Genomic DNA, 22875 nt, shown 5'->3' with positions numbered 1-22875 from the left:
ATAGTTATAGTCACCATGTACACAGTTTTTCAATGTACACATATTTATTTCCAAAAACAAAACAATTTTTTTTTTTACATAATAGGTAGTTAAACAACTAGTCGACTAGTCGACTAGTAAACTAGGCAACTAGTCAACTAGTAAAAATGACTAGAAGTGAATGCCCTAGTGTGTGTGTGTGTGTGTGTGTGTGTGTGTGTGTGTGTGTGTGTGTGTGTGTGCGTGTGTGCGTGTGTGTGTGTGTGTGTGTGTGTGTGTGTGCTTCCCTCCGCCTGTCTCTTTCTCACGCTAATCCTTTCATAAGACTTCCTTGTATAGGCGGAGAGAGGCTGCTCTTAAGATGGATTGTCGCTTCTCCAGTTTCCCAGTGAAGGATTGTTGGAAGACCTTTTAATCTCTCCCGGTGTTCTTTAGGCAATAATTGTTCGTGGAAAAGGATATTATGGGCCATTCGTCCCGGGCCTTTGAAATGTATCAGCCATGCCCTGTAAAGATGTCAAAAGCCTCTCTCTCTTTCGCTCTCCCAGTCTGTTCCTTCTGCCCTTAAATGCAGATCAGACATCGCTAATCATTGTGCTGCTGTTTTGCGCTGATGTGATAGAGAATGACTTGTGAGATTTATAAGGGATTTTATAGTTGACATGATCGGAGGCTGATGTGTGTTGAGCTTCCAAAATCCCTCCCCCCTTATGAAAATGATCGTTTTTACTCACATCTTGTTTGGTTTCTTAGTCAGATCTTAAGTTTCTTAAATTCTTTCAATTTGGTTGCAAGAAGGGTGCATTTTTGAAAGATGCCTTCATAGTTTTTGGCATTGTTAACTGCAGATTATCCCCTGGATCCGACCCCTTCCCTTCTATCTGTGGGAACATTATCCATTCCTGGAACCAAGCAGAGATAAGCCGCTTATCACTAATAAAGTCATACTGCATGATCAGAACACGGTCCATGCACCCCGAGTGAATGTGGGCATTTTGTCTCTAGTTAATATAAGTCTGCAGTACGCTATATGAAGCCTATTTGGGAAGATAAGGAATATGAAATATGCCTTCAATGTGGGCATTTTGTCTCTAGTTAATATAAGTCTGCAGTACGCTATATGAAGCCTATTTGGGAAGATAAGGAATATGAAATATGCCTTCAATGTGGGCATTTTGTCTCTAGTTAACCCATTTTGACCTGAGATCAGATTCTAAAAATGTCTTCTACATCCTGACAGTTTTCTGAAAAACTGTCAGGATGAAAAAATGTTCTTTGATTTTTCAATAGCTAAAATTCTAAAGCATTACATAATGCTAACACCAAAAGGGGTTCCCGCCAAGAATGGGTTAAGTCTACAGTACGCTATATGAAGCCTATTTGGGAAGATAAGGAATATGAAATATGCCTTCAACCAGACTTTGGGCAGTGACGCCCCTCTGTTCCATCATTTTAGGAGTTTAAATATTAGAGGAGGAAGATTGCCTGGTGGTTCCCAGAGCTAACAGCTGGGCAAACATAGTGAGCAGTATAGATAGATTCAGATTATGTGTTATTTTTATCGTGAGCCACCATCGCCTTCAGGGATCAGAAGCACAAATAGATTTGCTGTCTATTTTCTGCCACACTCTTCAAGTAAGATTCTAATGGATTCAAAGCTTGAGGAAATGCAACATGATAACAGAACCAACCTAAATGTTTTAAATTATAAACATTGGTTAGGGCGAGTTGGTGTCAAAGACGTGGTTGTCGAACATGTTAAGCCCCCCACCCCCACATCTCTTTTAATTTTGACAACGCTTAACCATTTTCCTAGCGTGTCTGCAGCTCCCATGAGCGATGCTGCAGTCCCTTTATTGTGGTCTTTAATGAGCCATTAAATTCAGACCTCACACTGAGCCCGTTTCACTGTGGACTCCTCTTTACCTGCTGGCAAAAGGCCCAGCGTAAGACAGACGCTGTGCAGACCAATGGGGGGAAACCCTGAAAAGGGCATGCTTTAAAACCCAGTCCTTTGCCTGAAGTGAGTCATCGTTTCACATTGAAGACGCGCCGAGAGCCAGAAAGCTTCCGTACAGTACAGCAACAAATGGAGTATAGTTTGTACCTTTGTAGCATACTTCAGCTTATGATTTATCATTGTGTGTTTCCAAGCTGAGGAGCATCTTTTCTCTGGTATACAGTAGCACAATGCTGTTTTGTCAAGCCATAGTTAGCGTTACAAATAAACATTTGATGACTGCCTTAGGGACAAGATGTTGCTGCCTAATGAATATGGGAATTGGCATACCTTCTACTACAGGGGTCTTAACAGGGGGTCCAATACTCCTATAGGGTCCTCATAGATACTGCAGGAGGGCCGCCAAACCTTTGTGTGATATAGGGACTTTCTGTATGTGTGTGTGTGTGTGTGTGTGTGTGTGTGTGTGTGTGTGTGTGTGTGTGTGTGTGTGTGTGTGTGTGTGTGTGTGTGTGTGTGTGTGTGTGTGTGTGTGTGTGGCTAGCCCCTTCTATAAACAGCTTTTGTCCCCACACGTCTCAAGATTTGCCATTGACAATGAACGCTAAATATGACGTAAATTAAACATCAAGACATTAAACGTCATTGACATTGAAGGGAAAACTTATGTCATATGTAAACGAGCAAATCGGCTAACCAATCACATGTTGGTGGGAGCGCTTGGCCAATAAGGGACCACCTTATGTACCTTATGTAGCAAAGTCAAATGTCCGCTGACATAAATGATGTACGATGACAAGAGTGCCCCTCATTTCACACAGGTGTGATTTTTTTATAATGGGATGATTTATCCACTTTCTGAAAAGCGTTTGTTTCATAAAAATCCACTGTAGACATGTTATGAGCTACTTTCTGCTAAGAAATTCCGTGCCTGTGATATTTTTTTCTAAGTGTCTAAACTCATAAAATGTCTACGGTGGATTTTTATGAAACAAACGCTTTACAGATTGAAAGAGGATAATTCAAGCTTGCCCTACAGCTGCAATGTTGGTGAGTTTAACGTTGCTTAATACAAGCAGATCTGAAATTCGATTTGGATCAATGAGCTGTCAATTAAGGGTATTGCAATTTGCAACTCTAGATTGGGGCGCTCTTATCATCATAAATCATCTTCTTATCATCATACATCATCTCATTCTGGCCAATCACAATTTGCGTCCTCACTTTTCCATCCTCACTTTTATCTTCAATGTTTGTGTTTACACAAAACCGTAAAGCTGGGCATAGGAGGGGCTAGCGCCCCTCAAAAAATCTAATGTTGCAAATTGCGGCAAAATGTAACTCTTGAGAGAGAATTTTGACACTCCATCTTTGTCAAATTTGACTCATGTTAACGTAAGTTGTCAATGGCAAATCTATGACATACTGACTATATGAACATGCCCATATATGGGCATATACTGATTACATCAGGGATCTCCATATATGGGCGTAAAATGGACATGGACACACAGAGATCTCCATGTATGGGCATAACCCTTTTATGCCCATACAGGCAGATGGGAACAACAGGTTTACATATTAAACCAGGTATGCATTCCCTATTTGCATCGTTCCCTACTTGCATCGTTTCAGAGTAGACAGTAGTTTATTTATTATATGATATATGAATTGAAGCGATACTCAACTCTCCCTACTGCAAACCACTGTAATGTTTTGGAATAAGCTGTTCTTTTTTCTGTATGAGTGCACGGAGGAGATGTCTTGAAACACAGTCATGCGCAGGTGCGGAAGTCTTTAAGTTGCCCAAGACTGTTAGCCTTGTCCTGAAGTACAATCCCGGTCTCCATTTCTAAAGCCCAGGCTGGAGTAACATAGAAGAGCAGAGGTTTCCGACTCATGTCACAGAAAACATGGCGGCGTCCATACGAAGCATCGGGAGCATTTCATCTCGAATATCTCCTCTGATTTTACACTCGGTTCAGCATAACGAGTCCCGTCTACAGAAGCTAACTGCCAGGTTATTATGGACCAGGACTGGAGCTCCATCTGTGATGCCAAGCCACTCACTGTGTACAACAGCAGCACCAGCCAAGGATGGGGATGCTGAGGTTGTGGTCCGCTACAAAGACAGGCCCTGGAACTACCTGGAGAGTGAAGAATACATTGAGCGCTATGGAACCAGTCCGGTGTGGACTGGCTACAGGAGAAACCACAAAGGAGGTATCCCCCCGCAGAAGACACGCAAGAAGTGCATTAGGGGAGGCAGAATCTGCGGGAACGCATGTCCAATTTGCAGGGATCTAAACATCATCCTCCACCATCAGAAGGTTAAGCTGTTGGAGCAGTTCATATGTCCATATACTGGGATGGTGCATGACCCCACTCAAACAGGTGTTTGTATGCAACAACAGAAGAGACTGAATATGGAGGTTAACAAAGCACGAGACCATGGCGTTCTGCCCTTTGACATCCCCAATGTGGAATTCACAGAAGACTACTCCAATAACCACCATGCTGTGGGGTCCACACCACCTCCCCCATGCCTTAACCCTGGTGAACGCTGGTATAAATGGTATGGCACCATTGAGCCAGAAGAGACAGAATTGGCCAAAGTAAAGAAGATGTACAAGGCTTATCTTAAAAAATATCAATGATATAACTGATAGACCATGCTCTTCATATTGATGTTACTGTTTCTCCCACATACTTTACCTGTTTTGTATTCCAAAGTAATTTACAATAAATGGCAATATAATGAAAGACAAAACAAAAAACAGAAGAGCATCCCATTTGGGTGCTAGCTCGTCAGTGCCCAAGCTTCTGTCGCGCCCTATGATATGTACTTTTGAAGCCTTGTGATTTTTTAAGTTTGTAGAATCGGCCTCAGGTCTTACTGGGTTAGACACTATTATGACTGACAGGCACCATGATCACATCCAAACTCAGCCACCAGCTGTCCAATGATTGGACAGCTAGTTGCAGAAAAACAAAGACGACAATGTATCTTTATTTTCCTGAAGCTGCCAAGCTGCTTCCAGTGAGATTAGCCGATGCCAAAAGAAATTAGGCCTACCAAAGCGGTCTTCGTCCTCGACGTGTATTCTGAAGCAGTTCAAAGAAAGGCTTTAATGTCTAAAAGATTATTCCCATGCAGCAAAACGTCAGTTAATCTCAGAAGGTGAATTGATATAATCCTCCCCTCGGTGCCGGTTTGGTAAAAGCGGTGCGGTCTCGCCAAAGTCAATGGGCTAAACAGGAGCATGTGGAAGAGCTTAACACATACTGGAGCTCTGCGACTGTCTCCCTCCTTTGAACAATTAGTAGAAGGATGGTTTTGACAGTTTTAGTCTAATTTCAGAGCGTTGCTAGCTGCTCTGACATGTTATTTTGTGTGTTTGGATGTTTATTCCTCACCCCTGTGATTGACCCCATGTGGGTCAATACATCAGACATCATCACCATACATCTTCATCAAGGCATTACTCACTTCACATTTGAAGTTTGAGCAGTGCTAACTGCTCCAACGAGTATCTTTGTGTGTATGTATTATATACCCCCCCCCCCCCCCCCACTCGTGACATCATGTGGCAAGTTCACTTCACACAAGTGTGATGTTTCACATCAAATTGGCTTAAGGGAGGACCGGACCGCAGGCTGTTGTTCCCGACCAACTTCACAGACGAGTTTCAACTGGTCTGTCTCAGGATACGCGAAGGACAGATGCATACTCGCACGCAGAGATTTGCGTAATGATGTCATATTGATGTCACCAGGATCAACATATATGGGGATTTGTGGATGTGTGGACAGTATATACAGTATATTTTGGAGAACCGCTGATCCGACCACTTCACCCTAGGGTGCTCTGTGATATACTGTACTGTACTGACGGATACTGTAGACGCACACTTGGGCGCACGCAGATGTTTGCGTAATTTATTGAGATACATACTATAACGCGGGAACAATTCAACATTGAACTACATCTGCTGTAGTGGCTGCACCGTTTCGGCTGAACGGAGAGGACAATGGAGGGAGTGAGCTCCAGTAGTCTGCTGTCATCCAGGAAGAGGAGGAGAGAGGAGTCCAGTGGCGAGGCAGAGGAGGGAAAGGTCAAGGTCCCCAGATGCACCGTGACTCTGGAGCACCCTGCAGGGCCTGCACCTTTTGCAGACGAGCTGGAGCCAGCTAAGGAACCCTATCTGAGAGTCAGCATGGATGAGGCAAAGAAAGGAACCCCACCTGACAGGCCAGTGCGGGTTTACGCAGACGGCATATTTGATCTGTTCCATTCCGGCCATGCCAGAGCTCTCATGCAGGCCAAATGTCTCTTTCCAAACACACATCTCATCGTCGGAGTGTGCAGCGACGATCTCACCCACAAGTACAAGGGCTTCACGGTGATGAGCGAGGATGAGCGCTACGAAACGGTCAGCCACTGCCGTTATGTGGACGAGGTGGTGAGGAATGCCCCCTGGACCCTGACACCAAAGTTCCTCGCCAAGCATCGCATCGACTTTGTGGCCCACGATGACATCCCTTACTCCTCGGCAGGGAGCGATGACGTTTACAAGCACATTAAGGACGCCGGCATGTTCGCTCCCACCCAGCGGACGGAAGGCATCTCCACCTCTGACATCATCGCGCGCATCGTCCGCGACTACGACATGTTTGTGAGACGCAACCTACAGAGGGGCTACACCCCCAAGGAGCTCAACGTCAGCTACATCAACGAGAAGAAGTACAACCTGCAGGACCGCGTGGACAGGGTGAAGAGGAAGGTGCGGGACGTGGAGGAGAAGAGCAAAGAGCTGGTCCAGAAGTTTGAGGAGAAGAGCATGGACCTCTTCCAAAAGTGGGAGGAGAAGTCCAGGGAGTTCATTGGCAACTTCCTGCAGATGTTTGGCCCCGAGGGAGCCCTGAAGCACATGCTGAGGGATGGAAAGATGGCCCGCATGCTGCAGGCCATCAGCCCCAGACCGAGCCCCGACAGTAGCCCTGTCCGCCAGGAGCGCACCCCTTCGCCCCATCGCTTTCCGCCTGCCCCTGCACCGCGGCGAGGCCCTGGGCCACCCCTTCAGCGAGGACGACGACGATGATGAAGACTAGGGCGTCTTTGTTTTATGTCACCCTCACCCTGGTCTCCGACGTGCTGTTAGTCAAGTCAGTCAACCAGGCAGATATTCACTGACTGCCCAAGTCAGATTCTTGGCCCATCCAGACAGGAATCAGATTGGTTTGTGATGTCCACCGTCTTCATGCTAGTTGTAATATATATTGGCAGTATAAGGCATGCTACCGGCTCAGTGGCCTTGTGGTTAGAGTGTCCGCCCTGGGACTGGGAGGTCGGGGTTTAATCCCCCACCGGGTCATACCAAAGACTGGGAAAAATGGGACCCAGTGCCTCCCTGCTTGGCACTCAGCATCAAGGGTTGGATTGGGGATAAGTCCCTGCGACATATAGTGTCATGTCCAGGGGGTGTACTTGTACATCAAGCTGCCTCACACTACAGAAACAGGAGATAGGCTCCTGCCCTATGGGCCTCATGGCTCCTGTGTTCCTCGTTAGCCCCTCCTATGCCCAGCTTTGTCTGTTTGTGTGAACACAAGCACGATGATTTGATTGGCTGATCACCCCATAGCGATGATTTGATTGGCTGAGCAAAGTACATGTTGAGGATAAAAAAGTAAGGGAAGAAAAGTGAAGACGCCCAAAGTGATTGGCCGGAATGACATTTGTGATGATTTGATTGGCTGAGCACGGAATGTGATGTATGATGATTTTTTTTAATGGCTCTCACAGGAGACTTACGATGTGACTTGAGAGCTGCAATTTGCTTCTTAACCCATTAAAACCGCGAAAGCATCTGTGTCATTTTTGATCTTTGCGTCAGCCGTTCAAAAATAGCAGATATACAAGCTCAACGGCATCTGCTATTTCTTTTACATTTTTGAAAAATCTTGTGTGAGATTCAGATTACTGACTTCGAAGGCATTTGTAGAATGGACCTATTATTGGGTTAAAACGGGCAGGCATTTCAGCTAGGCAGAAGCCGCAAATTAGATTAGACAGGCAAGGAAGGGTGCATAGAGGGTGCTATTTGAAAAGGTTTTTTAAAACTAGTCCTTACGCGTTCTGAATATATGAACAGCAAATGATGTTCAGTGTGGGTAATGCAATGTAATAGATCACATTACTGATAGGGGGAATTGTTTACAGATGGTCTTGGGAAGTTGGGTTGGGCACAAAAGTAGGCTAATTAAACGTTTATTTTGCAAGTAAATGCTGTAGTACAATCATAAGTACACCATTGATGTGTGATGTAAATTTGATTGGTGATATTCTGCCCATGGATATAAGCTATTAAACGGTGAACGCGGAGATTGGCTTTTTGGGCTGCAAAAGTGCAAAGCAAGTTGTAGTTTGTAGCTGTCTTTCTCTATGCTAAGGAAGTATTCTGAATGAAAGACAGCGACCGAGCGAAATAGACAGCTGGCGGGCGACCGCTAAATTAATAGATAGATAGTTAAAAATGTCAAATAAGTTTAGGGATAAGGGTTAAGGGGTGGCGCGAAATATAGCCCTTTATCTATTTTATCTATCAATCGATAGAGCGATCGATCTGTCACTCTGTCCATCTGTCTGGCTATACTTTCTATCTCTCATCTCTCTGAGATGATGTATAATGATGATAAGAGCGCCCCTCACTTTACACAGGTGTGATTTTTTCCCTTCTATCTTTGTATATCCACTCTGTACTCTACTTGTTTGTGTTCTCTTTGTGTCCATACCCTTTGCCACAATGTTGTTTCCTGCCTTTCATTTATCTTTGCCTGGCAATTGGCCATTCTCTGTTCATAGATTCCATCGCTTTTATCCCCTTCTTCTGACCCTGTGTGGGAAAATACCGCTGGCAATGATGTGATAACTTCCTGCAATAATGTCACAATACAATATTCTAGAAGAATTAGTCTAATAGCCAGTAACGTCTGGGGGGCACAACAACTATTGAAAAGTAAAGGACTGTCCATAAGACAAAACAAAGCTTTCACAGACTATCTATCTATAAATGCACCATGTCTCTAGTCTGTACGTACTTATGTGTGTACAGCTGTAATGCACGTAACTCGAGAACCGTTCGCCCCACTGAATTCAAATTCGACACACGCGTTCCACACCCCCGCAGGGAGTGCAGTGCCCAGTGTAAAGTCGGTTGGACCCACAGAACCGCTGTCCAGAACCGCCACAAAAGGCCTCTGTCCGGGCTCTGGACAGGGCCTCTGCCCAGGGTCCATAATGTGGAGCTGGCCTGTTCCGACATCACAACACTCCATATTTGGGCATGCCTGACACAGAACTCCATATATAGGATTAAAGGGACACAGAGAGACAGATACAGAAACTCCATATATGGGCATAAAAGGGACAGACCGATGGGTGGAACGGTTACTCTGACACTGGTACAACGGGTATTGCATAGCTGGGTGGGGCATGGATCTCCAACTTCCATCGTTACGGACTCGGTGCTCTACAGCCGGGCACCGGTCTAGTTTGGCTAATAATAGCTAATTTCAATACTGAGCCACTATTTGTAGCTGAACGAGTACATGATCACGTTACATTACTTATCGACACTATCCACATTATTATTATTAATCTTCATGTCATGTACATTCCAAATAAACAATTAATAACCACATTCTCGTGTCATAATGTTATAATCTTATATTAGACACAAGCCAACAGACTAGTGATATACCTTCCAAAACGAGTCCTACTCTATATACATTTTGGCCATTTGAAAATAGCCGATCTACAATTCAACACATTGTGAGCTTGTAGATCTGCTATTTTCCAAAGATTTTGAAAATAAGGTTGCTGTTGCTTGGCTCATTCTGACCACCCTTGTGTGCGTTGTGCCCTCATGCGTTCCCTTTGGGATCAAACAAAGATATAATCTACATCAGGTCCTTTAAGTCCCTCCGTCTAAAGCGAGATTTTTACTTAGTTGTGCGTTGGTGTCGTGCACCAAAAATAGCCCATCTACAAGCTCACCGTGGCAAGATAACGGCAGGGCTTTAAGTTGTGTCCGAGTGTGTGCCTGAAGAGAGGAGGATAGGATTCGGAATAGAGATGGAAAAAGGACGTGTAGCCTTTGACACCAACTTGGCTTTTGTCAACTGACTTCTTCTTCCAAGCCCTGATCCTTCTCTCGGTTCTTTATGTCCTTCTCTGAATAATGTCCAAAGGCTGTAGTGGGGAGGGAACCCACTGGCATGCTGGGTTCAGGTCAGGAGGACCCAGGTGTAATTATTACTGCAGGGACTACAGAGCCGCATGGGTGAACGCACTGTACACACTGGGAGGGAGGGAAGTCAGGGGACCACAACAAGGGGTGGTCCACTGAGACGTGTGTGTGTGTGTGTGTGTGTGTGTGTGTGTGTGTGTGTGTGTGTGTGTGTGTGTGTGTGTGTGTGTGTGTGTGTGTGTGTGTGTGTGTGTGTGTGTGTGTGTGTGTGTGTGTGTGTGTGTGTGTGTGCACGCACAAACTAAGGAACGAAAGCACGTTTGTGCAGTTCTTATCACTGCGTGCACACAACAGTCAGCAGCTGAAGAAAGCCTCTTAGCCAGCAGTGGGCTGAAATACGATTGAATTGAATGGCAATGTTCTGACTTCTCATCTGCTCTTTGTCTAACCAGGGGCTCCGGCCTCGCTCTGCAGAGCTCTCTGATAAGCACCACTGTTGTCACTCTGCCCCTTGCTCCTTTAAACCATTTAGCAACGGCTCTCAGCGCCACCCATATTGTACTTCCCTCTCTCTCCTTTTGCTCTCTCTCCCTCTCTCTCTCTCTCTCTCTCTCTCTCTCTCTCTCTCTCTGTCCCTCTCAAAGGAACTTTATTTCCATCCGTTGTCCTCCATTGCCTGTGACCCAAACCTGTCTTTGTGGTTTCCAGTGTGGCGGCTGACGGTTTGATATGATTATGCAGTATGAAAAACAATTCGTACGAGCGCTGTCTCAAGCAATATCGCTCAATTGTCCCCGACACCAAAATGACCAGACTTTTCTTCCTGTGGTACAGTATAAACAACAAGTCCCTTTTCATTTGGACTGAGTGAGGCTTAGCAGAGTGTATGTATGGTAGAGACTGTACAGCAAGCTGGTTTTGGACACTTTGTTGCAACCTCATCCTCAGTTAAAGTCCTTTCAGCCGCATCCTTTATTTTTTCTTTATCTTTTTCTCCATGTAGAAATTTCTCCCGATTCTAGGTTGTTATGACTTCCCCAAATTCCCCATTCCCGTTTTAGGAGGAGGCTCCACAGCTCGTATTAGCCACGATACTAAAAACATATGTCTTTATTGAAACCCTGAGGAAGGCCTCCTGTGGTAATGTTGGTGTCTTGTATATTTGAATCGATACGTTTTTGCATGGCGGCTACGAGCTGTAGCCGCCATCCACCTCCTAAACATTTACGGTATATCTACCGTGGTCAGCACCTACAACACTGTGCCCTCCCTCTCCCTGTAATGTCTACCGTGGTCAGCACCTACAACACTGTGCACTCCCTCTCCCTGTAATATCTACCGTGGTCAGCACCTACAACACTGTGCACTCCCTCTCCCTGTAATCTCTACCGTGGTCAGCACCTACAACACTGTGCACTCCCTCTCCCTGTAATCATTTACAGTATATCTACCGTGGTCAGCACCTACAACACTGTGCACTCCCTCTCCCTGTAATATCTACCGTGGTCAGCACCTACAACACTGTGCACTCCCTCTCCCTGTAATATCTACCGTGGTCAGCACCTACAACACTGTGCACTCCCTCTCCCTGTAATATCTACCGTGGTCAGCACCTACAACACTGTGCACTCCCTCTCCCTGTAATCATTTACAGTATATCTACCGTGGTCAGCACCTACAACACTGTGCACTCCCTCTCCCTGTAATATCTACCGTGGTCAGCACCTACAACACTGTGCTCTCCCTCTCCCTGTAATCAACCATGTCACACAATAAAGACTGTGTAATGCTCGTGTAATAGATACGGGTTGACACCACTACAGTATAATAACCTATTTAGCCCTCACGGTGAAATTAAAAACAATATATATATTCAAAGATTTGTGCTGCATTTTCAAGATTTTTCAAAAATAGCAGACCTACAAGCTCGTAGCGCGCCACTCGGTGGCGCGCTATGAGCTTGTAGATCTGCTATTTTTCAATAGCTAAAGTATAACATAATGCTTAGTTAAAACACCAAAATGGGTTCCCGCCCAGAATGGGATAAACTCTGGAGTGACGGTGATGTAATAGTGTGTGAATCCACCATAATTCCATTTTAGTATTCCCAGCCGAGGATTGATGATAATTAATTATTTCAGAAGTTAACACATTTTATGACACGGCTCTGCGAGAGACAAGCTGTCTGTTGGAGGGTGGGTCAGTCTGCGTGTCTGGAGCTAATCTCACAAACCTGGACAAGTGCCACATGTCTCACAAACCTCTGGACAAGTGCCACATGTCTTGTGCACAATGCCACAATGGGTGGCGGTGGCTCAGGGGTAGAGTGGCTGGATGGCAACCACAAGGTCGCCAGTTCGAACCCGGGCTCCCCCAGAGTTACTGTCGAAGTGTCCTTGAGCAAGACACTGAACCCCTGATTGCTCCTGATGTGCTGGTTGGTGCCTTGCATGGTTTCCGCTGCCATCAGTGTGTGAATGTGTGTGTGAATGGGTGAATTTAATGCACAATCTCTGTAAAGCGCCTTGGATAAAGGCGCTATATAAATGCACCATTTACCATTTACCAGTAGGCCACAAAAGCACCTCCACTCCATTTCTTTTCACATACCATTTATGTTTTATACTTTCTGAAATATGTAATTTTAATGTGATAATGGGTCTCCACTGCAGTCGACATTTGGAGTCATATGTCATAGATGTGTCATCATAGATAGACAACTGATTATGGCTACATGAGGTCCCAGATCCATATTGGAGCGGTTTGCAGCCCTGCCAGTAATACCATGTGGATCCATAGATTACATTAGATCTTTGCAGCCCTGCCATTACCATGTGGATCCATAGATTACATTAGATCTTTGCAGCCCTGCCATTACCATGTGGATCCATATTGGAGCAGTTTGCAGCCCTGCCATTACCATGTGGATCCATATTGGAGCAGTTTGCAGCCCTGCCATTACCATGTGGATCCATATTGGAGCGGTTTGCAGCCCTGCCATTACCATGAGGATCCATATTGGAGCAGTTTGCAGCCCTGCCATTACCATGTGGATCCATATTGGAGCAGTTTGCAGCCCTGCCATTACCATGTGGATCCATATTGGAGCGGTTTGCAGCCCTGCCATTACCATGTGGATCCATAGATTACATTAGATCTTCTAACAAGGCTCTATAGTATTGATCTACACGTTTAACCATGTGCTGGTTGACTAGATGGACTAGATGGACACTGTATAGAAAGGACTTTCCTCAGATCCTCCCTCCAACCACAAACTTAACTAAAAGGTATTAATTAAACCCATGCCCAAACTTAACTACGGTACATTTAATTAATTAAACCCACACCTAAACTTAATTTGTGTGGATTCATTAAAACTTTGTTCATTAAAAGTTACACAGCAAGTTCTTGTGGAGGAGGAAACTTGACTCATTGATCTAGTTTCTCCTTCTCTCTACCTCCTCATGCCAATACATATAGTTCACAATCGATTTGCATGTGCTAATCATCTTCCATTAGTAGTTAATGGTTCTGCTCTAACTGTAATTGTGTGCCCAGGATTTTTAGAGTCGCGCTCTTCACAAAGCATGTTAGGATGTTAATTACTCAATTGTCTAAGGGACCAGACCTGTGTGAAAGCACCTTCTCTTCATTATGTTCACTTTAATTTGGCAATTAAATGACCACTTCACCACTTTTCAACCTATCTTCATATAATAGGTGGCACGATTTTTTTCTACTCAGTCTGTGTCTCATATACGGCTGTGGGCAGTTTAGAAACCGTCTTCCAGTGACATCATCATTAGGCAGATTTTTTTTTAAACAATATTTTTTTACAAAAATATTTAGATTTGAAAAAAATTGCGCCATTTTTTCATGATTATTAGTGAGGACCTAGTATATGAAGGTTGAAAAGTGGTGAAGTGGTCCTTTAAGTGAATGCAAAGTCATGGATAACATCATGCTGATCTTTTGTCTTTGTCTATTCGTCACACTGTACTGTACTTGTACTGTATAACTATTTCTATTTAGTATTTAGTGTAAGAAATATCAGCTAAATGCCTGCATTGTAAACGCAAATGTTCCTTGTTTCCTTCCCAGGATTCGACCCATACCAATACATCCCGGTCAGAACCAGCAGTACGTCCTAAAGCCCAAATATTACCACTCACACACCACACGCACCCAGACCCATCTCCAGCCACAGCCTGAGAGGCCCATCCCTTTCACCGTGAGCCACAACCCCATCCACGGTGAGTACCACCCAACTAATGTGCACTTTCTTGACCACTTAAACCCTATATACGCCCCCCCCCCTCTCCCCCCTCTTTACACCAAATCTCTTAACTGAAAAGAGATGATTTCCAAGCTCACAGATTGTAGGTCGGCTGTTTTTGCCCGAATGTAAACCTATTATGACAACTTAGGGATGCTAGCGTTCATGTGGTTAAAGGGGCAACTTTTGATGTGCATAGTTTTGTGAGGAGGACATGCGAAAGTCTGACATACAGTAACACTTGCCAACGCCTTCAGAAAAATCTCAGCTAGCCTTTGTAAAACGCATCAAAACATATTTTAGCCATTGTTAGCACTCATATTTGAAATAATCTCCAAGTAAGCGTGTTGACCGTCATTTAGGTGCCTAATGGAATAGAATATACAATAGAATAGTCCCCACTACTTGTGGGTGCTTTTTTGTCACTGTATATTTGCACTTACCGTCACGTGAAATTTGGTCTCTGCATTTACCCATCCTATAACTACTAGGAGTCTTGCTTAGGGACACGCATCGAAACAGGCCCCTAGGTCAATAAGTTATTTTTCTGTTTAAGCCGAGAAACTCAAGCAGAATTTTTTCACACTAGTTGACAAGTCAACGATGAACCTGGTTCGGAAAAACAACACCGAATCCAAATATCAAGTTATCTCTTTAATGAGCTCAGGCCCAGGTGTGTTTTCAGAACCTTTTTCCTTAGAAAGTGGATGCCAAACAAAGCCGAGAAGCATTCTGTAGGAGTTCTTCCAGGAGTGAACTGAACCCAGTTAAGAGTCAAAGCCACTGTTCCCACATCAGCTCATATTTACTAAGTGATGATTTTGTAACTCTGAAGGCATTCCAGGACGTTTCCAACTGTCAAAACCTACCTGCCAGGGCGAAGTCCCCAAACGTGTTAAAGATGTTATTCCATTTCTTTTCACATACCATTTATGTTTTATACTTTCTGAAATATGTAATTTTAATGTGATAATGGGTCTCCACTGCAGTCGACATTTGGAGTCATATGTCATAGATGTGTCATCATAGATAGACAACTGATTATGGCTACATGAGGTCCCAGATCCATATTGGAGCGGTTTGCAGCCCTGCCAGTAATACCATGTGGATCCATAGATTACATTAGATCTTTGCAGCCCTGCCATTACCATGTGGATCCATAGATTACATTAGATCTTTGCAGCCCTGCCATTACCATGTGGATCCATATTGGAGCAGTTTGCAGCCCTGCCATTACCATGTGGATCCATATTGGAGCAGTTTGCAGCCCTGCCATTACCATGTGGATCCATATTGGAGCGGTTTGCAGCCCTGCCATTACCATGAGGATCCATATTGGAGCAGTTTGCAGCCCTGCCATTACCATGTGGATCCATATTGGAGCAGTTTGCAGCCCTGCCATTACCATGTGGATCCATATTGGAGCGGTTTGCAGCCCTGCCATTACCATGTGGATCCATAGATTACATTAGATCTTCTAACAAGGCTCTATAGTATTGATCTACACGTTTAACCATGTGCTGGTTGACTAGATGGACTAGATGGACACTGTATAGAAAGGACTTTCCTCAGATCCTCCCTCCAACCACAAACTTAACTAAAAGGTATTAATTAAACCCTCTGAAACTCTGAAGGCATTCCAGGACGTTTCCAACTGTCAAAACCTACCTGCCAGGGCGAAGTCCCCAAACGTGTTAAAGATGTTATTCCGAAAATGATTTTAATTCCTTAAAATAAAAATGTTGTCGGCTCCATATTAAGATCCCTGAGCTCTCCCAGGCCCTGGCCGGCGCGGGGAAAGGAGGAAATTAGGCATTTGGGCGTTGGAGTGTGCGTGCGGATAGACACACATCGCACCAAAGGATGGTGCTGTTTGCTCGCACATTCTGGCGCCTAGATGTCTGTTCTGATGTCTGTTGTTCCTGTTCCGGTTTATACTTTTAAAATTAAATGTTTATACTGAGTGTGTGGTTTTGGGGGTGTTGTTATGTGCTTGCGGACAGACACACATGGCACCAAAGCATGGTGTGCAAGAGAAGAAACCCTTTATTGAAATGCCTTGATAGATTTTTTTGTACTTTGTAATATATGTATACATTGTAAAAACCCTGAATAATTTTCAATAAAGTATATATAAAAAGTGGAAAGGAGAAAAAAGGGGAAAGACCCCATAGACTGTGCCTCATACAGACCAATTTCATTGTTGAATTTAGACGCTAAGGTTCTAGCAAAAGTCATAGCACGCCGACTAGAAGAAGTTCTCCCCCAAGTAATTTCTGAAGATCAGACTGGTTTCATTAAGAATCGCTACTCCTTCTTCAATGTCAGGCGGCTTTTTAATATACTATATTTGCCATCTGGAGAGGTGCCTGAGTGCGTCGCGTCGCTGGACGCAGAAAAAGCATTTGACCGTGTTGAGTTTGGGTACTTGTTTGCAGTTCTAGAAAAATTCGGTTTTGGACCAAAGTTTATTGCTTGGATTAGGTTGCTCTATGCGTCTCCCACCGCAGCTGTACAGACCAACGGTGTGTTCTCTCAGCCTCTCGCCTTGGGCCGTGGGACCCGCCAGGGTTGCCCACTAAGTCCGTTCCTCTTTGATCTGGCAATCGAGCCTCTTGCGATTTCTTTGCGCCAAAATGCCGACATTGTGGGCATTCAGAAAGGTGATAAAGAGCATAAAGTGTCCTTGTATGCAGATGACCTGCTGCTGTTTGTCTCTGACCCATTAACCTCCTTGCCAGCAGCTATATCATCACTTGACCAATTTGGTCGTATTTCTGGCTACAAAATAAACTTAAATAAAAGCATAATATTTCCAGCCAATGAAGCTGCATCTGACCTAGATTATAGTCACATACCCTTTAAGGTTGAGAAGGGTCAATTTACCTACTTAGGCGTATCGGTTACGCGCAAATTTAAGGATCTTTTCCCAAAAAACTTTGTCTCTCTTGTAAACAGAGTTAAGGAGTCATTACAGCGGTGGTCGCCTCTTACAATGTCCCTCGCTGGCCGCATAAATTCAATCAAAATGAATGTTCTTCCTAAATTCACATACCTCTTTCAATGCATCCCAGTGTTCATTCCAAAATCGTTCTTTTCCTCTTTAGACTCAACAATTTCATCATATATTTGGCAGAATAAGAGGCCGCGTGTGAGCAGAATGTTACTTAAAAGGGTAAAGAGGGATGGAGGCATGGGGCTCCCCGATTTTCGTCATTACTATTGGGCTGCTAACATCCGGTGTCTTGCCTTTTGGAATCATTTCTACCTTAAGCCTAATTGCCCGGAATGGACATCTCTGGAGCTGAAGTCGTGTAGGGATCTATCACTTCCAGCTATTCTTAGTACACCGCTTGGCCGCCCCCTGCCTGATTCAATAACTAACCCGGTGGTGCGTCATACGCTGAGAGTGTGGGCCCAGTTCAGGAAAACTTATAATTATAGAGACCTCTCCCTGGTCAGTCCTGTTGCTTCCAACCACCTTTTTGTTCCATCAACGCAAGACATGACCTTTCAGAGTTGGCATGGAAAGGGCATCAAATGGTTTAAAGACCTGTTTATAGAGGGGAGCTTTGCATCCTTTGATCAAATTTCAAAGAAATATAGTCTACCTAGACCACACTTCTACAGATTTTTGCAGGCCCGACATTATGTGAGCTCTATACTACCTGACTTCCCTAATAAGCCTAATGCTAACCCTATTGATGAATTTCTGTCTTTTGACCCGACGATTAAGGGCGCCATTTCAATATTATATGATATCATTTCAAATTCGAGGCCAGCGCCCTTAGATAAGATAAAGGCTGACTGGGAACATGATCTGGGCCTCACACTGTCTGATGAAGTTTGGGATTCTATTTTTTCTTCTATACATAAGTCTTCTCTTTGTGCACGACATTGCTTAGTGCAGTTTAAAATAGTCCATAGAGCTCATATGTCTAAGGCTAGACTGGCTAGTATTTATCCTGACGTAACTCCTACCTGTGACAAGTGCAAGAGCGGTGATGCAACTTTGATCCATCAGTATTGGATGTGTCCTAAATTACAACCATTTTGGGGGAATGTGTTCAATACTCTATCCAACATTCTACATCAAAATCTAGACCCAGATCCCTTAGTGGCTCTCCTTGGCACTGCTGGAAGGGATGACCTTCCTCTAACACGCATAGAGTGTCGTATGGTCGACTTTGCCTTGTTGCTCGCTAGGCGTGCCATTCTGTTCAAATGGAAGGATGCTGCCCCGCCCGTGCTCCGTCAGTGGCTTCGTGATATAATGTCCTGTCTTGAGTTGGAGATGTTAAGGTTTTCAATTGCCGGCTCTGAGAAAAAGTTTTACAAGACCTGGGGCCCGTTTATGACATTCTACCACAACACACAAACTGCATAGTGTGCCGTGCCTATGCCTCGGCCAACGCCAAACCACAACAGAAACAAAATCTGCTCTATGAAAAATCTGCTTTTTTATTTTATTATATTTTTATTTTTTGTAATTATGTATGCATGTATTTTGTGTATGTGTGTATGTATATATATATATATTTTATTTCCTCCAGACTGTTCCGACTATCCTTGGGATTGTGGGTGGGGGGAGGGTGGGATAGGGGATTGAGTTTTATTTTTATATTTTATGTGTCTGTCTAATACTTGCCCCTGGGCTATTGTCGAAAAACCTGAATAAAAAGATTTTGAAAAGAAAAAGTGGAAAGGAGAGAGTAGTATAGGGAAGACGTGGGGGGTGGGGGGGGGGTGGGGGGGGGGAGAGTTAGAGTCTGGGACAACTAATCTGCTGTTAGTTCTGGAAAGTTTCACTTTCCTGCTTTCCCCTCCTTCTCTTTCACCATTTTTCGTATATCTCCCCATCTGTCTGTATGTCCGTCTGTTCTCTCTCTCAATCTCTTTTCTTTCTCGTCTCTCACACACGCACACACACACACACACACACACACACACACACACACACACACACACACACACACACACACACACACACACTCACAGTCTCACACGCTCTCTCTCCCCTGCCATTGTGCTGTCTTCGCGCCGGACGGCCGTGAGCTTTGACATTGGCCAGTGTCGACGGATTCAGAGGGAGCCAATTAAACCAGTGGCTGTTTGTTCTTTTCAGGGGCTGCTTGATTGATCGCCGCCGTCCATTAATCACTGCCAAACAGACACGGCAGTGGCTGCGCTACTCTAATGCCAGCCTGTCATTATTTTAACACTGTGGGCTAGGGCGGCAACCCCTTTCTCACATTACATACATGCGAGCCAGGGAGACTTCAGCGCCGTGCCACAGCATGGCGCGTCGCCTCGCCACACACACACACGCACGCACGCATGCGCACACACACGCACAGCCCCACACACACACACACACACACACACACACACACACACGCGCACAGCCCCACACACACACACACACACGCGTGCACAGCCCCACACACACACACACACACACACACACACAGCCCCACACACACACACACACACACACACACACACACACACACACGTACAGTGTATAACATCCCATGGAGACAGCAGCACATGCAATCATGCAGCTTCCATTGAAACGTCTCTGTCCTGTTGTATGCTCAGTGCTCACATCAACAGAATGAAAGAGAAACACCTGCTGGTTAATTAGGGGGAAGCATGGAGGGCAGGTTGTGTCGTTGTTATCCCTGTGCGTGTGTGTGTGCGTGCGTGCGTGCGTACGTATGTGCATGCGTGCGTACGTGAGTGCGTGCGTACGTGAGTGTGTGCGTACGTGAGTGCGTGCGTACGTGAGTGCGTGCGTACGTGAGTGCGTGGGGGTGGTTTGTGGGGGTGGTTTGGAGACACAGAAGTTTGTTTGTTAAACACTCCTCAACAAAGTTCCTGGTCTAGGCAAATAAAAACAAAAACATTTCTACATCTGTCCAACTAGAGCAGCGAGCAGATTGGCTTCTATAGCATCCTGAGTTATGGTTTCAGAGAGATGGGGATAAGTGTGGAACCAAAACAAAGTTGGTATGATGATAAGAAGTACCCCCCCCTCTTCCTTCCATGAACATATGTTACATTTTGGCTCCGTTGCCTCCGGACAGACTTTGCTGTGCATGTTAAATCCATTCCAATCCCCTTTTCCTTCACTTGGTCTACCATGACAATGGATAAAGAAGTGGGTAATTGTTCCTCACAGGCAACCTCCCACCCCACTCCAAATGCTCTCTCACGCACGCACGCACGCACACACGCACGCACGCACGCACGCACGCACACACGCACACATGCACGCACGCACACATGCACGCACGCACGCACACGCTGTGCACACACACACACACACGTGCGTGTGCGCGCGCACACACACACATACACACACCACATCACATCTGCTGTAATGCTGCAAGGGTGTGGAGAGAATGTGAAGCTTGAAGTTCGGGCAGCAATTGGATTTGTTCAAATTGCAGCCCCAGCGGTAATGGCATAAAGACTTAAGCATTACCTGCTGCGCAGGCCTGTCGAAAATGAATTATTAGCCTCATTTTCAGAGGGCAATTTCAGATAAAGCCTGTGTGTGCGTGCGTGCGTGCGTGCGCGCGCGTGTGTGCGTGCGTGCGTGCGTGCGTGCGTGCGTGCATGCTCGTGTGTAAGAGCGAGACAGAGGGGAGAAAAAGAAGGAATGAAATGACAGAGTGAAGACGATAAACAGTGTCATCCAATGAAGAAGCCCTCAATTGATGGAACAAGTGGCTCGCATGGATATGAATAGCAGGAGGCCGTCTGCGGTGCAGCCTCTGAATACCTGTTATCTAACCCCCGTTTAAGGCTCTCACCCGCTCAATAACCCTCGCCGCGGAAGACGAATTATCTTCCATTTACTGTGTACAGCGCATCCGAATGGTTAAATGGCTTCTGTGACTCAAAGCCATGAATAGGCCTCAGCCGGCGGCCTGCCGGGGGATTGACTCTGAGATTTTCAATAGAGGGCATGCGCATGCTTAAAGTGAATGGCACATCGAGTGGCAAATCGAGTGGCAAAGCAACATGCAAAGTCAGTTTAACATTGTTAAATGTTGTTTAATGAAATCAGATAGGACTTTTCTGTTTGGATTCATGGCCTGCCAAGGCCAGAAAGTAGTTTTTTGCCACTCATTAGGCATTCCTGCATAACTTCCTGGTTTGATGATGATGTCACGCGCATACCCTCTATTCATTACTTCCCCTTTTGAGTGGTGTAAACCACTCCTACAACTGGCTTTTTTGTGCAGAAAAAATGAGCATGCCATGGTTGCTATGTTCAAAATAATTTCTGACGTAATTAAATCACACCCGGGTGAACTGGATGACCGTAGCAACCATGCTCATTTTTTCTGCACAAAAAAAGCCAGTTGTGAAATCACATCCGGGTGTGATTTCATTACGTCAGATATGATTTCATTACGTCAGACAGACCTTACACCACTCAGTTCACACGGGTGTGATTTTTTATGATGTGCTGTATTTATGGTTACGGTGATAAGCTGCGTATTTCCTCCCCATGCACCCTCAAGCAATCTGTTTTCCGTGACTGGGCTTCGTTTGCAAAGAATGTGATTCCAACCAGTGCGCAGTAGTAACTAGTAGCAGCTTCAAAGGTTCTGAAAACCTTCTACAGTCCGTTGGCTGCCTGCCAAAATTACTAACGTAACGTTGTGCAGATTATTAGCCGCCAGCCAGTAACTGGCTGGTGGCTAGTGGCCAGTAACTGGCTGGTGGCTAGTGGCCAGTACCTGGCTGGTGGCTAGTGGCCAGTAACTGGCTGGTGGCTAGTGGCCAGTACCTGGCTGGTGGCTAGTGGCCAGTAACTGGCTGGTGGCTAGTGGCCAGTAACTGGCTGGTGGCTAGTGGCCAGTAACTGGCTGGTGGCTAGTGGCCAGTAACTGGCTGGTGGCTAGTGGCCAGTACCTGGCTGGTGGCTAGTGGCCAGTAACTGGCTGGTGGCTAGTGGCCAGTACCTGGCTGGTGGCTAGTGGCCAGTACCTGGCTGGTGGCTAGTGGCCAGTAACTGGCTGGTGGCTAGTGGCCAGTACCTGGCTGGTGGCTAGTGGCCAGTAACTGGCTGGTGGCTAGTGGCCAGTAACTGGCTGGTGGCTAGTGGCCAGTAACTGGCTGGTGGCTAGTGGCCAGTACCTGGCTGGTGGCTAGTGGCCAGTAACTGGCTGGTGGCTAGTGGCCAGTACCTGGCTGGTGGCTAGTGGCCAGTACCTGGCTGGTGGCTAGTGGCCAGTAACTGGCTGGTGGCTAGTGGCCAGTACCTGGCTGGTGGCTAGTGGCCAGTAACTGGCTGGTGGCTAGTGGCCAGTAACTGGCTGGTGGCTAGTGGCCAGTAACTGGCTGGTGGCTAGTGGCCAGTAACTGGCTGGTGGCTAGTGGCCAGTAAC

General features: G+C 45.5%; 3 protein-coding genes across 3 annotated transcripts in view; all 3 read left to right on the top strand.

Annotated features, from left to right (window-relative positions):
* Positions 1–22875, top strand: part of LOC306931539 (latent-transforming growth factor beta-binding protein 1-like) — a gene marked incomplete at its 3' end in the record, with an annotated part of 67011 nt that overhangs the window by 23370 nt on the left and 20766 nt on the right. Inside the window, exon 4 of the mRNA XM_079512944.1 lies at positions 14293–14444. Within this exon, the coding sequence (XP_079369070.1) occupies positions 14293–14444 (152 nt within the window). The remainder of the gene's footprint in view (positions 1–14292; positions 14445–22875) is intronic.
* LOC306931423 (small ribosomal subunit protein mS40-like) lies at positions 3853–4596 on the top strand (the record flags this gene model as incomplete). The annotated part of the gene is made up of 1 exon (XM_079512826.1): positions 3853–4596. One exon carries the CDS (start codon positions 3853–3855, stop codon positions 4594–4596), a length of 744 nt encoding a protein of 247 aa, XP_079368952.1.
* Positions 5971–7051, top strand: LOC306931422 (choline-phosphate cytidylyltransferase A-like; the record flags this gene model as incomplete). Its single annotated transcript, XM_079512825.1, is given in 2 exon segments — positions 5971–6966; positions 6968–7051. Coding segments are annotated over 2 exon segments (1080 nt in total).

Source organism: Electrona antarctica (genome assembly GCF_951216825.1).
Source record: "Electrona antarctica genome assembly, chromosome: 10".
Taxonomy (NCBI): Eukaryota; Metazoa; Chordata; class Actinopteri; order Myctophiformes; family Myctophidae; genus Electrona; species Electrona antarctica.
Note: the sequence above shows the minus strand (reverse complement) of the source record. Positions and strands in the feature narration are given on the sequence as shown.